This window comes from Thunnus albacares, chromosome 16 (genome assembly GCF_914725855.1).
Source record: "Thunnus albacares chromosome 16, fThuAlb1.1, whole genome shotgun sequence".
Classification (NCBI taxonomy): Eukaryota; Metazoa; Chordata; class Actinopteri; order Scombriformes; family Scombridae; genus Thunnus; species Thunnus albacares.
The window spans coordinates 22,095,260-22,108,264 of NC_058121.1; the positions used below are offsets into that span (position 1 = coordinate 22,095,260).

General features: G+C 41.0%; 1 protein-coding gene across 9 annotated transcripts in view; it reads right to left on the minus strand.

Moving 5' to 3' along the window:
* The window catches only part of cdc42bpab (CDC42 binding protein kinase alpha (DMPK-like) b), an 80,077-nt gene that overhangs the window by 36,768 nt on the left and 30,304 nt on the right, over positions 1-13,005 (minus strand). For all 9 annotated transcript variants that reach the window (XM_044376729.1, XM_044376730.1, XM_044376732.1 and 6 more), the window contains 4 exons: positions 10,267-10,358; positions 4,707-4,790; positions 1,989-2,084; positions 869-1,017 (listed from right to left, as the gene is read on the minus strand). In XM_044376729.1, the coding sequence (XP_044232664.1) occupies positions 869-1,017; positions 1,989-2,084; positions 4,707-4,790; positions 10,267-10,358 (421 nt within the window). The remainder of the gene's footprint in view (positions 1-868; positions 1,018-1,988; positions 2,085-4,706; positions 4,791-10,266; positions 10,359-13,005) is intronic.

Consider the following 13,005-nt stretch of genomic DNA (forward strand, 5'->3'; position numbering starts at 1 on the left):
CTCTTTCTTTACTTATACATTTATATCTACATCTATAACTCTGTTGTCGTCTCTCAGTGCGTTTCTTTCTGTCCAAGATCAACTACAGACACACCCAGAACGTTATCCCACCAGCCCTTTCTCTGGCCCTCCCTTGTTATCCATCTATCTCTCATCTTTCCCTTCTTCTATCCATGCTTCCACCCATCTTTGAACGAAATTGCTGTGACGAGCCCCCGACGAAAGCGACATTGTAATTATGTTGACATGCCGATGTGACCGCTTCCTGTCTGGCAGAACCTTACTTCCTGCTCCCAAGGGCATCTTCTATTGGCCAACAGATTCTTTTGGTGTATATGTCAGAGAAGAAAATGGTTTCAAGATCCACGGCCTGTGAACGGTCTCCTTTTAGGTGGATTGTTTTTCATTCGGTAAGATGAGAAAAAGTGATTGTAACAGGAAACAGGACTTAAATATAACAATGTAAAATGAGCCATAACAGTGGACATGACAGCTACACAAAAACAAACACTGAATCCTGCATCCTAACTCTCACACACAAACTTAACCTCAAATGGGAATGTTCAGGAGTGATATAATAACACACAAAGGAACACAAACTAATATACTCTACAATTAGTCAGCGGTACTGAAAATCCTCAGTGATGACTGAGGACAAACATGTGCACACACACTCTCCACTATTTTCATTTATTTTCATGTAGCTCCCTGTGGCTGGAAAATTGCCCACGCAGCAAGAATAAAGTAAATACACTCAACATCCATCATTAGGTGTTATTGCTCAGTCTGTTCGTCTCCATAAAATAATTAGAGAGACATGTTTATACCTGTGAAATACACACATACACACACAATGTCTGCTCCTCACCTGTGGACGTAGTGTAGCTGGTGAATGGAGTCGATGGCCAGCACCATTTCAGCCAAGTAGAATTTGGCCATCTCCTCCGGCAGCCGGTCCTCGAACTTGCTGAGCAGAGTCAGCAGGTCACCACCCACATAGTAGTCCATGACCAGGTACTAGAGAAAAAAGAAAAAGAGACAGAGAGAAAACGTGAGATGGCATTGTTGTTGCAGCGCAGTACATAATTTATGACAGTTACTGAAGTTAGTGAGATTATTTCTGTCCGAAATAATACAAGAAAGTCACACAAGAAAGACAAAAATATAACATCTCCCCTCCATCTTTCCTCTCCCTTTTTTCTCACAGTATGATTACTACAGAGTGGCACAGAGGCAGCGATGGCCTAAACGGTTCTGAACTTTTTTAGGGTTTTCCTAAAAATAGACGACTGGACGGGCAGTGGTGTGTATTTTTAAAGCCTTGGGGAGTGTCTAGGGTAAAGCATTTGTTGTGAGAATGTGGGAAATGGAATGACAAGCAGTTCTGGCATTTGAACTCAGGGTCAGGGAGAGAGGACGGACTGTCAGGTTGGATGGAGAACGGCGGCCTCCGGCAGCCGATGAAAGTGAGGAAGGGCTTGGCTCAACACCAATCTATTAGCTCCAAAGTCATTCTTTTGGTCTTTTATGTAAATGTTTTTTTGGCACTGCTGCCTTCTGTTGCCCAATTTCCTACAATTCTAAGTCATGTTGTGTTTTGCGGTGAGAAATGAATGTGCTGGTCAGCATCTGGCAGGTCACCAGGCATCATGCAGAGGTGGTACTGTATTCTAAAACAGGAACTGGTGAGTGAAATGGTGGAAGTGGCAGGTGGAGTTACTCAGTGCCTAACAGTAAGGGACAGCGGCCATTACTTTGGAAAGGTTTAAAGTTTAAATGTCCAGGAATATATAAATGTACCAAGGTTGATGCTCAAAAGGAGTCTGATACATCTGAGTAAAGAGAAATAGTTTCCCTTGAAAAATTAAGATAAAAAAAAAAACTGGCAGGAGAATTTTTGGAAATAGACTTACGGTAGTTCCTGGAAAAAAAACAAATTCCTGCTCATATACACACACATAGAGAAAGAAAAGAGACTCCCATCTTACCAGGTTATTGTCATCCTGGAAGGCGTAGTGCAGGGTGGTGATCCACTGACAGTCTCCATTTACCAACACATCCCGCTCCTCCCGAAAACACGCCGTCTAAAGAAAGACACAATACATTTTATACCTTAGAAATTTTATGTTGTAATATGACATATTTAACCATGTATGTCATGCGATACTAGATCCCACATTCTTCTTATTATCTATATAATATATGTGACACCTCTCATGATAAAGAAATTCTTGTATCACTTGACCCTCACCTCTACTGGGAGGTCGGAGGTCAGGATCTTCTACAGAACTGCATGCTTGGAGCTGACAAGGATTAACGATTTTGGCTCAAGGACACTACAACAACTTTCAGCCCTGTGCATTTACACTCATTTATGTGATCTGGTTGTTGTCGGCTTTGTGCAGTAACCTGATTTCTGGAACGGAAAACCTGGTTTTCTTAATTGGACTAAGGGATTAAGAGAAACCCAACTATTCCAGCTTGATTTTTTTTCTAAAGAAGCTTGTTTTCTTGCCCCAGTACACACTTAAAATTAAAATCCTTAAGATTTTTATTGAATCAAACATCGTTTTTGAAACCATTTATGGTCTGCGAAAGGACTGCCAACCTAAGGACAAGGGATTCACAAGCATGTTATCAAAAATCATTGACTGACTTCTTTATAAAACAGTTTGTTTGTCTGCTCTGTAAACAGATACACCTGTTGTTCTTCTGCTGTATTTCTGACAAAAAAGCTGCTTAACGAGTGACGGCTGTTGTATGAAACCATAGTTGCAGTTACTGCGGTAACCACCTGTGTCGCCAAACCAACCAGAACTGAAATCAAAAGTATTACATCTTTAAAGGTAGAGTCAGTCATTCTGGAGAAAGATTGTTGATATTTGAACTAAACACCCAAACAAATATACCCCTCCCTTCGTGCTCCTTCAGAAGCTCCGCCCCCCAAATTCATGGACACGCATTGCCAAGGCAACAACCAAAAGAGGAATATGACTGAATTCAGAGCGATGTGTCAGCTGTAGAGTCACTTCTGATCCTCTCACACGTTATCACGAGCAGAAAAAAAGTTTCGTCTCTGCCTCTCTGCAGCCTCCCCACTTCTCACTCGACCTGCGTTCAGCGTCTCTGTCCACAGAAGCAGCCGTCTGTCAGCTGCAGCTCCTGGGAGGCTGAGAGGATGGCGGCCAGACAGACCGCCTTCACCAGGCTGACTGACAGCAGAAATTAACTGAACCAAAACGGTTTGCATGTCGGCTCCACGGGAAGAAATCAACAGTGTTTGTATTTATTGATTAATTGATACGCTTAATAAGTTGAAAACACATACACAGTGGGATATTTGTGTGATTTAAACAGCTGCTGGCTCAGATTACACATCAATAAACACGACAGAAACAAACTCGGAGCGTAAAAAAAACGCAGGGGGGTCTCCGTGAGACTGTTTTGATTCAGTGTGGTTTGATACAGTTAATAAAAGGGAAGCGAATCTGTTCCGTGAGAAAAAAAATTTGGCCGCGGCCACTCTCTCCCTCCATCAACGGGTGCTGGAGATATGAGACTGTCATGTCCTCACGTAGACAGCTGCTGGGATGACTTCTCTCTGTCCCATGCACAAGCATGAATGCCCCCTGCTGCTGATTGGCCAGAGTAGTGTTGTGTAGCTCGCTCCAAACCACTGGGTTTACATGCCCATTTACAGAGACCGCGAGGAGTTACTTGCTGAATTTGACAAAAAGTGTATTGGATTAGAATCACTGACTTTACCTTTAACTGGGTTTTTATTAAATGAGTTTTGCAAGAGTATATCTGCATAACTGTCACCGATCATTACTTGTACTGGTGCATCCTTGTATCCAAAATAATTGAATCCAAAATCTGGAACACTAATATTATAAATATTTATAATTTCCACAGCTGAACAGGAGGTTATGTGTCTTACATCACTCACTTGAAATATGCCAGCTTGTTGAAAAATACAGTATTATATAGAGGAGAAATCTGATTACCAAATGTGTTACAGTCACCAGATCATTTTACTGTTAAGTTGTTTTCTTAAAATGATTTCTCCCAATGACCAGGTGTCTTGTGTGCATGTAAGCGTAATGCAAATGATAGATTGTCTGTCAGTTTCTCAGACTACATTTCATTATATTCTTATATACATGCATACTCACTTTAGTACATAACTCAGTATCATATCCAAAAACGATAGGGGAAGTGGAGTTTGAAGAAGGAAACCCCACTGGATGTTAACACATAAATTACCCCTAGTGTTTGATGTTCTCTGTCTACGACGACAGTTACATGCTTGGTGCCTGCAGTTTACAGTACATCTGTTGCTCTACATTGTTTCCCATGTCCAGACTTTTGCACACACACAGCAGGGAGCAGTTTTGGCCTATGACGTATGAGGCATGAAGATTGAAGACCCAGGGGACCGACAGGAATGTCAGACTGTCAGGAAGAGGTCGATGAGAAAAACATGCAGCGGCAGCTCCTGCAGCTCAGGCAGCGACATGTTGCGCGAGCATCTATCAACGAATGCCTGATTTGAGGCTGGATAAACAAGGGTTGTGGTTTCTTCTTGACAGCATTTTAAGTGAATCATCAAACCTTACTGTTATTTTCTTAAATCTGTGCTGGTGCTGCACTGGACCATACACCCCCCCCCCCCCACAACAGCTCAGTCAGTGAGTGATGCTCACCTCGGCTCGCTTCAGCATCTCCCATTTGTTGAGAATCTTCATAGCGAATACTTTGTCTGTGTTTTTCACCTTTACCACTGCAACCTGCACACAGAGGAGAAGACACGGTAAGTTAAAGATTAGATCAGGATTAATCATTTGTTTGACAGCAAAGTCAGCAACACTATGAGAAGCATGTTTAAAAAAAGACCAATAGGAAATTATCAAAGAGATTATATCTTTTCCCTAAAGCAACTCAAACAAGAGCTGCACAAATATTATTCATGTGTGTTCATGTTTCACAGTTCCACAAACAATTTTTAGAAAGCAAACTATATCTTACAAAATAATAATGATTACACTTTTAGCAATAATTTTCCTTCTTTGACAAAGTTGTGCTGTGGTACAAGCAAGAGAGGAACAAGAGGGAGTTCGTCTCAGCCCATAAAAATCATTACACAGAGAGCCAACTATGAACCGGCCGGATTCCAGGTTCAAATCTCTGTCCTTTGAAGCCAATAAAGTTAAAGGATAGAAGAGAAGGAAATCATGAATCAAGCTAAACCCTTAAGAAAACAATGGCACAACAAGAAGAGAAGAAGTGGAAGAAAGATTAGGAGGAAAGATGCAGGAAGGAATAAGGGTGGAGGAGTGGATAAAGAAAGATGAGTTGTAAAGTTGAAATAGGATGAGGTCAGGGAGAAGAGGAAAGGATGAGGCAGAGAGGACAAATAAGGAGAAGAAGTGAAGGACAGGAGGTAGGGAAGAAGGGATAGCATGGTAGAGCTAAAGAGGGGAGGAGGCAGAAGAAGCAGGGACAGGAAGTGACCAGAGATATCTGGATCAGTCATACACACACAGCCTCACACAGCTGCTGGACACTTGGATATTATTCATTGCTTCCAAGCTACAGTCTGCAGTGTGAGGGGGAAAAAAAATGGGACACTTTGTTAATCACTGTGTCCAATGATTTCAAAATGGGCTCAAATCAATAGTGAATGGACAGATTTGTACAGATGTGACAGTTTGGAAAGCAGTCTCTGATCATTAACTGTTGTTGATGTGTTTACTATAAAAACTACAAATAAGCCACAAAAATTTACAGCTTATTCTAAGTCCCAGATGGATCATTTCATCATTTTAGATCAAGAACTAGCTCATACTGAATGTACAAACACCTGCGCACAGACAGGAATAATTAAATAAACAGTGGAGATCTTACTAGCTACTAATGCTACCCTGCCTGTTCTAATTTACAATGTTATAATTTAATTTAACAGACACTTTTATCCAAAGCGACATACACACGAGAGTTAATACAACACAAGCGAGGATCCGGTCAGGAGAAAACAACACGAGTAATTAGTTTACTCAGTCTCAGAGAGGTTAATGTCTCACTTTTGCCACCTTATACTGTTCAGTCTGTTCACTTCACTCCCTTTGTGTTTCTAATACCCTCTTGTACCTCCTTAACAACATAGCAACTGCCAACTTTCCCTTCACTGATAATTGCTGAACATTACCAAGATAAACTTCCTCAGCCCTGCCTTCACATTTAACCAAAAAAGGAGCTGCATGAGCTGCTGTGACAAACCGCTGTGAGCTGACACCCTAAGCATATGTTCACGCAAACTGATTCACTAATTTCTTTTCATGATTTTTTTTTTGTTTATCTAGACAGCAGAAATCAGCTTTTAATTTGGCCTCTTGAGCGGTTAATTGAGGACAGAAATATGCAGAAATAGACAGGATAGAGAAATGCTTAAAAACACAGAAATGCACCAAGTAAACAGACAGGACAGGAATTTGTAAGTGCGCTGCACACACACATAGATGAGGATTGAAACAAACACAGGCGCCCATGCAACGGAGGGGTCTGTAGTCTATTAAATGAGCTGGGGAATGCTGCTAATGCAATACAATGATAACATTCCTGCAGTGTTTGGATTTCCCCTAGTGATCCCTCACCAGAGGAGAGGAGGAACGGAGGAGGAAGAGAGGAGGACAGGGGGGAGCACACTGTTCTTGGCAACGCCTGGCTGTTTTTGTCTTTTCCCCATCTCTTCTTTCTTCTCTCTACTGTTCTTTACTTCATCTTGTCCTCCCTCTCAGGCCTGCGGTCTACTGCAAGGCCCGAGCAAGACTAAGCAGAGTTTGCATGTCTGCATGTCTATTTTCATGAATAAAGTGTGTATTGTATGTGTTTTTTGTTTTGTTTTTTTTTTTACTGAAGATGATTTGTTAGCTGAGTTTCAATAGTATCTTCAAATCTGGTTTAATCAGTTGAGAACAAGCATGAAACCACAACAGTTAATTTAATTATGCCACCAGCCAAGTTGTTTTCAGAGCAGTAGAGACAGACCACCCAACATTTTGACCCAATGCAACAAGCGGCACGATAATATTTTAAACTGACTTAACAGTTAGCGTGATGACATAGCCTTCATCCTTAACAAGGACAGCCGTTGGGAATGAAACCTCTAATCCACACGTTGTTTGCATCAGGAGCTGTCCGCTGACCTACACCAGAACGAGCACCGTTTGGCCCGTTTATGCTGGTGAAGAGGCGGCTGAGTCCTAATGGGAGCGTTCTCACAGACAGCAGGCCAGTACACACTGGTCCATTCATCAGATGAGCTCCACAACAACACGCACCCGCGCCATTTCTCTGCCTGCTGCTGACAATAGGAGGATGAAATCAAAACATTCTGCGCTCAAGCTCCCTCGCCTCCCTTTATGACTCAAATATTTTGTCGTTATTCTGTTTTCCTGTGTCTGTCTTTATCTCTGTCTGCTGCCTCCATGTCTTTTTAACTCTGTTTGTCAGCGGCTCTCTGTTCCCATATCTCTATCTTAGTATTATGCTCAGTTTTCTTAAAGGAGTACTCCACTGGTTCAGCACTGTATCCCATAACACTGTCAGACTCACAGTTGTCAGTTTAAAAAGAAAAAAGATCAATATTGATGCAGCAGAACAGGAGATATTGTCCTATTTATTCTGCATATTCTCCTTCCTTGTCAAAAAGGTGCCTACGTTACCCACAATGCAGCTCTACAGCTTACAACTCAGTCTGAGATTGGGGTGTGAAATGTTAGTAGTGGCTAATGAAGCGTCAAGCAGAGATGAGGAGCAGGCTACAGAGGTCTGGCAACATCACTTCTTTCTTCAGAGTTTTTTCATTTTCAAACATCTTCAGCACCGAACGACACCGACTCGAGTCACATCACTCGAGGCAATTTATCAGATTTCACTCAGCTGCCTCTGGAGCCACAAACAGGTTGGTTTTTTTTACAACTTTTTTCACATATGCAGCAGTACTCTGCAACACCTCTAAACAGACTTTGATGTGTAAAATCAGTTTGAAAATCTGACCACAAAAAAAAAAAATTATAAATTTCCATGAGGCCTTTCCATAATACACATTCACCATATTTGCTTGGTCTGACCATAGGCTGAATGACTGTTATTACTGTCATCACACTAGAATATAATAAGACTTCCAAACTTTGTGATGCCAGCAGCCATAAAGACTGGTATGTAAATGAATGTTATGTAATGTTATGTTTGTATATTCAGTACCACTTAAACTCACATCTGCTTAATAAGACATTGTATAGTGGTGGCTGATATGATGATATATTTACAGTGAGATTATGGACTGTATATTTCCAGTTATATTGCCTCACCATTGATAGCAGGGAAGGTTCCCTCTAAATGTTTCTGGTTGTATTAAGCCATGTCACAAATCAATGTGCAGGACCTGCTTTATGGCAATATGAGATTTTTTATATGATTTTAACATTAACCAAAAACATCCCTGTCTGGTTATTTTATCCATAAACAGTTTTTCAAATGATTTTCCATCAAATTACTGTATTGCAATTTCTATCTATATCACAGTGTACTAAAATTACATACATGATAATTGAGGATTTTATCCATATAAAGACAAAGGAGCTCAGAAATATGTGGATTTGTGTCACATACACGAGAACAAACCTCTCTTTCAGCTTCAGCAAGTGCTACTTCAATCCCATTAATCTTTAAAATGAGCAAAGAAGAAATATATAATCATGCAGTCCGAATGACAACTGCAAAAAAAACCAGACTTAATCTTCTACCAGTCAGCCAGCTGCAATGTAGACCAATATGACATCTTACTTTGGACATAAAGCGATCATTTTGCCTGTGTGAAAAGACGTTATTTACCATATTTCTGTTTATTGTACCATGATGGTAACATTCAAATTACAACACACTACGCCGAGTATATTTCCATCAGGCGATTAAAAAGTGGACACATGAGATGATCATGCTGTCTATCCAGCTAATTTAATTCTTCTGTCACGTAAAACTCGTAGTAGCACAGCTGGCTTAGTGAAAGGGCACTGGAATGTTACCACAAGGTAGCACCATTCATGGGTCACACCACATCACTGAACACAAGCCCAAAACACACACACACACACACACACACACACACACACACACACACACACACACAAACAGACACATGACTCACACATGCACATACCAACACTCTTTGCAGTGGCTCAAGTGAGACCATTAGTATTTTTGCGCTGGCGCTGCAGCTACATGCTGGCAGGTGTGTTCAAATCTATCTTCATCCATCAATCTATCACTTGTGTGTGATTTCTCTCTGTCTCTCTCCACCTGCCTTCTGTCAGAAGGAATTCACTAACTTGTTCGTACAGATGTGATCAAACAGTTTCGGAGATGACATGTTTGGAAATGTGTAACAAGGCTGCAAACGATCAATCCGGTGCTGAAACCTCACGTCTTCTATTTAAAAAAAAAAATCTACTGGAATGGGAAATGTGATTTTACAAATAATTCTGCACAATGGTGAAAACTGTCAGCTTGGAGATACAAGTTTTTTTTTTTTTTTTGCAGGACACTGACATTATGTAAGAGTCTTGGCTGAGGACCATGATACCTGTCCTTCCAACATTCCCCAGCTTTGACATCATTACCTGAAACCCAATGACAAATTTCAACCTCCCTACAGGCACACATAAAAGGAAAAACAAAATAAACAAAAAAACATACAAGCCTGCACCGGACAGTTTCACTTGCACTCTTAATTCATTTGCAGTTCACAGGTTTAGTGTGAAAGACGAATTAAGAGGTTTTGTTCAAGCTGCAAGTAGAGTCATGCTCATGTAGCAGACTAGTATTATGCACTGCTGCTGGAATGCAGCAGAAAGTACTGCACCATCAAACTCTCTTGACTTTTATAGCTCAGGTATTAAGGTATAAGGGTATAAGAGAATGGCCTTTACTGACAGGTATTGTCCAAGGATCATATTGCAAAACCTCTGCCTCAAGGAAGAAGCTCCAGATTTTGAGATGTCTCCTGTCAAAACAGACAAGTAGACAAAAACCATGCACTGCAGATGATGCATGTAAAAAGAAATGCTTCAAACTAACCTAGAACACCTGTTTTCTAAACAAAAGAGAAAAAAAAGTGGGGGGAAACCAAATTGCGGGTTCTTAGCTTGTACGGTAATGGATTGTTGCATGGTGATGCTGAGTGTTAAAAACCAGAAGGTATATTACCTCTCCGAAGGCTCCTCGTCCAATCACCTTCAGGATTTCAAAGTCGTCTTTGTGCAGCCGCATCTGCTTCACTTTGGAGGTGAAGGGTTTAGCTGCAGAGAGGAAAGGAGACAGAGGTCAGGTTAATTTAAATCTGACAGGAAATGACACATAGCGGACTCAGAAAGGATATATAATCATAAAGGTGCCTGAAATAAAGAGCATCTGCATCAATATCAGGAGACATTATTACATTTTTAGGAAATATATTAAGGTTGTTGGGCTTCATGGTGGGAAAAAAAAGTACAGCCAAGGCCATGTATTTAATGATGTAAACCATCATCTGGTAACTACGGTGATAACGACATGAGCTGCACCAGGATCTGTCTGACTGAGCTCGGCCAGTAACAGACAGTAAGTTAATAAACAGTAAGTTGATAAATCCCCTCATGCATTCACTTCACAGTAATTCATCAGAACAACATTTCGCAATTTCTAGAGAAAAGATCTGGAGAACTGACAAACCCTGCCCAGTCAATCACAATCTGGTGCTGAACTCACCGCTTAAGTTAGTTTGATAATCCCCAGTTGGACATGTTTTACCCAACAGAGTCTGCATTGAGTTGAAGTCTGTTTAAAGTTTCTATCAACCAGCTGGACTTTTATCAGCACTCTCAATCTCTACTAGTCAACTTTCCGGGGTCAACCCTGACTATCATTTACATTTTCTTCATATCAGCACATTACACATTAGTGAACTTTAATAAAACTATTGTGATGACCAGGTGGAAAGTTTCAGATATTCAGCAGCACAGCCGTATGTGAACACACTTGTCCTAGTCAAACCCACCATTTTCCCCATTACTCATGAAAGGCTGTTATGCTATTCTAATTAACTTTATCAAAGTGTCAGTAACCACCTGGTTCTTTATAGTATATGACACCGGACACAGAGAGGCTGAATGATAAAGTTGGCTATTGTTGCGCCTGCAGTTATGGTTCCTGGTGGAAAAAGGACTTGGGAGGGATCTGCAAGGGACGCCAGCGTTCTCTCACAAAGCTAGACAGAGATTCCATCTACAAAGTCAGCATTTCCCTCATTTGTGAAGAGCTATTCAACCACTTCCTGGTTTACATGATCTCAGCATGCCATGGATAACCTGGATTGGTTGCAAGTTCACCAAGGTCAGCATATTGGTTATACTCATACACAGATTCTCTGATAACATGGAGGAACATAATTTAACTCTTTATTTAAAAAAAAAGTACTTGCTGACTCCCATATTTAAGCAGTGCATCAGTGTTTTTTAACAGCATGGTAATCCTGGTTTAGCATAATTAATATACAGACAAGCAAGCATTCACATACAAATACACATAGATGTTTGACTTTTACATACAGTAGCTCTTTTGGTTAACAAAAGACAAAATCTCCATCTATTACACAAACATCCTTTTTTTGTTTTTGGTTTCTGCAGTGTGTGTGCATGTGTGTGTGTGCATGTGTGTGTATGTGTGTGTGGGTGTTGACCACCAGCCAAGCTGACACTCTAGACCTGTCTGCAATCCCTCACTGACCAAACATCATGTTAAACTCATCTGGATGCCATGACTTTACAGACCCTCCAGTGCTGAGGAAAAGGACATTCTCCCACTGTGAGAAGGGGAAATGCCTGCAGAAATAAAACAAACAGGCCAATCATAACTCAGCAACCTCTCGCTCTTGGTCTCCCTCACACTCCCTCCTGACTCCACTGACAGCTGGCCTGGCCTGCTATGACCGCGGGGCAGAGGGTGGCATGTCCTGGCACACAGTACTACAGAACCTGTACTCACATAAACCCGCAACTTAAGCTGATTTATGGGAGGTCGTTCGACACTTTTGTAAGTGTCACTCAACAGAGATCAAAGATTCGTGTGATGTTTTCAATTTATGCTTCAGCGAATGGTCTCAGTCATCTCCATGGTAACCAGACGCTATCCTCCAGCCTGCTTGTTTAGTTACAGTATATCATCCCGAATAGGACTAATTAAACAAGGACAATACAAGTTACAATCTAAAGTTACACCAACCCAGTCTCCGTCACTGCGCGCATATTGAGTTAGGGTTAGGGTTGGCAAGTGATAATGCAGCTGGTTATGCAGGGTTTGGAAGCGTAGGCTATATTAATTGGTACTGAATTAATTAATTAGATTGTTTAACTACAGGATCGTGGATACACATTGATTTGATTGATTTATTTTAATGTGCAATGTAAAAAAAAAAAAACTCACAAGGTTGCACTACTACGTTGCATTGCCTCTGGTACAATGAGGTATTTATTTTAATCATTTTTAAACAAGTTTTTACTTTTTTTTTTTTACACAGTTCTATGTAGTTTTTACCTGTTAGAGGGCAATGTAGCCACACGTACAGGACCACGGCTTCCGTGGTCAGTGTAGCAGCCTTATTTGATTATAATAGACGCGCTCTGCTGCATCCAAGCTGTCACAAACGTGTTGTGCCATTACTGTGCCCAGTGTATTTTGGCCATAACACTACTCAATCACAAAATACGCAACAAAATATGACAGTGTCCACAACATAACAAAATTCTCCAGGTGCATGACATGAAAGGAAAGTGTAAAGCAACACTTGTTTCTTTAGAAAATATGTCATTTCTGTCGAGCAACACTTATCAGAAGTGTTGAGTGACTTACCATAAATCACCCTTTAGTCATCCCAGTCAGTAAGGCTGGGAACACCTGACGTGGGAAAAA